This window comes from Miscanthus floridulus, chromosome 5 (assembly GCF_019320115.1).
Source record: "Miscanthus floridulus cultivar M001 chromosome 5, ASM1932011v1, whole genome shotgun sequence".
Taxonomy (NCBI): Eukaryota; Viridiplantae; Streptophyta; class Magnoliopsida; order Poales; family Poaceae; genus Miscanthus; species Miscanthus floridulus.
The window spans coordinates 40,897,673-40,900,261 of NC_089584.1; the positions used below are offsets into that span (position 1 = coordinate 40,897,673).

At 47.1% G+C, this 2,589-nt stretch overlaps 1 protein-coding gene across 1 annotated transcript; it reads right to left on the reverse strand.

Moving 5' to 3' along the window:
• Window positions 1-952: 952 nt before the first annotated feature.
• LOC136452052 (uncharacterized) lies at window positions 953-1,620 on the reverse strand. The gene has a single exon (XM_066452701.1). The coding sequence runs from the start codon at window positions 1,618-1,620 to the stop codon at window positions 1,006-1,008; it is 615 nt and encodes a 204-aa protein (XP_066308798.1). The 3' UTR covers window positions 953-1,005.
• Between the last annotated feature and the right edge of the window lie 969 nt (window positions 1,621-2,589).

Genomic DNA, 2,589 nt, shown 5'->3' on the forward strand with positions numbered 1-2,589 from the left:
TTACTTTTGTATTATTTAGTATTCTCAAGCTTTAGATAAATGCAAATATTATAATTTTTTTACTTTTTACACCTGACTCGGGAGCTTAACGAGCCAGTTCGAGCTCGTAAACAAGCCGAGCCAGCCTTCTGGCTCGTTAAGATAACGAGCCGAGCCAGTTATCTTAACGAGCCAGAACGAGCCGAGCCGAGCCAAGCTGGCTCGTTATCCAGCCTTATGTGTGGGAGGATCTGCTGCTCTTGTTATCTGACAGTAGCCAGAATACCAGCAAAGATGAAGTGATCTGGGAACTTGAGAAATCATGTAAGTACCCTGTGTACCGTTTTAGCAGAAGTTGAAGACCTAAAAACTTGTGGAGAAACAAACTATACCCTGAAAGTCAGTGTACGGTGTTGATCTGGCAAGCCATGTAGACCCACACACTTGCAGCCTCATTTCCAGAGGTTCTTCTGAATTCCATGCCTCATTCCTCCGCACCCTAGCAATAACCCACCAGAATATCTTTGTATCTACATGACACATAAATATTTGAAAACCATGATCTTTTCTTATATATTGAGTGATGACTTCAATTCAACTGTTCATAAAGGGTTTGATCAGAATACAGAACAGGATGCATGCTCTAACAAGAATAATAAGAGTTTATTATATTTCACTCATGCAGAAGCAGAACACAGCCTCTTGCTTCTTCTAGACATCAACAAGGTTACAAAAGTTGACAAGTTTTGTTGAATGCGACATGATAAGGATTCTCATCTCACAGATTCACAATCATCAATCATCACAGAACCCTAAACTCAATGACGCAACGACTTTGAGAAGCGCCTTTCGTCCGTCGATCTCTAGCAGCTTGCTCGGGCTCGGCTCCGATCCTTGGAGGCCCGGAGCGTCTTTCTTGGACTCTGCTCGACATTATTACTGCGCTGCCGCTTCACGCCATGTGCTTCTCGGTAGTAGCCTCCCGGCCCTCCAGCGTACTTGCGCTTTGCATCCCCTGTCTTCTCGCTACGGACGCGAACGTGATCGCCGGCGGCGGCGGGAGACATCATCTTCTTTGGACGACGCGCTGGTTCGGATCTTGGCAGCTTGCTTCTTGTCTCCTTGAACTTGAAGATTCGTGGCGAAGGGTTGCTTCTTGTCTCCTTGAACTTGAAGATCAGGGGGGACGGGAACGGATAGCGCCTCGTGCTCCTGCTGCATCTGCGATAGTTTCTGTAAGATGGCTCTGCACCTGGAGATGGCACGATTGGTTGACGCCGTCCACCCGCCGAGGATGCTGTACGCGAGGCCACGCACCCTCCCGGACTCGTGGCCCCGCAGGTCGCCGACGGCCTTGATGACGTGGGTGGTTTCCAGCACGGTCGGGGTCGCTGCCACCACCCTCAGCGTCTCGAGTGCCTCGACCATCGCCTCGTCGAGCAGCTGGCGGAGCCCCTCCGCTGGCTCGTCGCTGTCGCTGTTGTTGTCCGCGGCATCACACAGCATCTCCACGAGCTCGACCCTCACCTCCCGGTACTTGTCTCGGGAGCAGCCCTTGGTGGCGGCCTCAATTGCGGCGTCGATGGCGCCGAACGCCGGGAGGAAGCGCTTCCACCGGCGAAGCGGGCTCTTCTCCGCCATGTCCACGCCGGTATGGAACGCCGCTTGCTGCAGGAAGACGCGCTGTGGATGGATGCGAAGATGGGGGCTGAGGAGGAGGAAGAGGGGGATCTGAATGGCTTGCTGATGAGCCGGGCTCCGGCGCCTTTATATTGATCGCCACCGCCACAAAGATGAATCCGACTACGGAGTGGAGACGGTTTGTACGTCTTGGGCACACGCTTTTCCTTCGCGTATGCGCGCGCCCCACGCCATATGTCTCCGATTCGATTCAAATTCAAACACGCCTCTGTGTGCCTGGCATTTCTTTCTTTGCCCACCTGCATTGAAAGCCATGATTCAGTAGATTCGGTTTAAATTTAAATGAGCAGATCAAGATAGAGGGAGCTGAGGTTGTGATGGAACTGAACACGTGGTTGATGCGGGCAACAATTTGAATAAGGTAAGCCACGAAATACCTTTTTATTCATACTAGTGTTTTATTTATTATATTCCTTTTTTCCTTCTCTTATATTTCATGTGCCTGAATTTTAAGATGATTTCAGGCAACACTCTTATATACTACCAATTTGTGATTTGTTATTTGTTTTTGTGTCATAACATATCAAATTTTTATCCTTCACTGACTATAAAAATAATTGTAAATTGTCAAATTGTCTTTGTGCCAACACATATAAAGATTTTGTTAGGTTTGTGGTTTTGTGTAAAGTTTTTTTGTTCTCAGAACAAAAAATTACAGATTGTGTTTGCAGAAATTGCAACGAACTAAAACTATAATTTAGTATAAAATATTTGCAATAACCGTCATCTAACGAAAACTAAAATTCAAACACCTAAAATTTAGTAAATCCCTTACTTTTTTTATATGTGCCCGTGCATTGCTGGTTGTACTGCTTCGTCATCAGTGAAGGAAACACCTTTCACGTTGCTTCCTCAGTGAAATTTGTTCAACACTTTTTTTTCACAATCGGAGAATATAGCCCTTTTTCA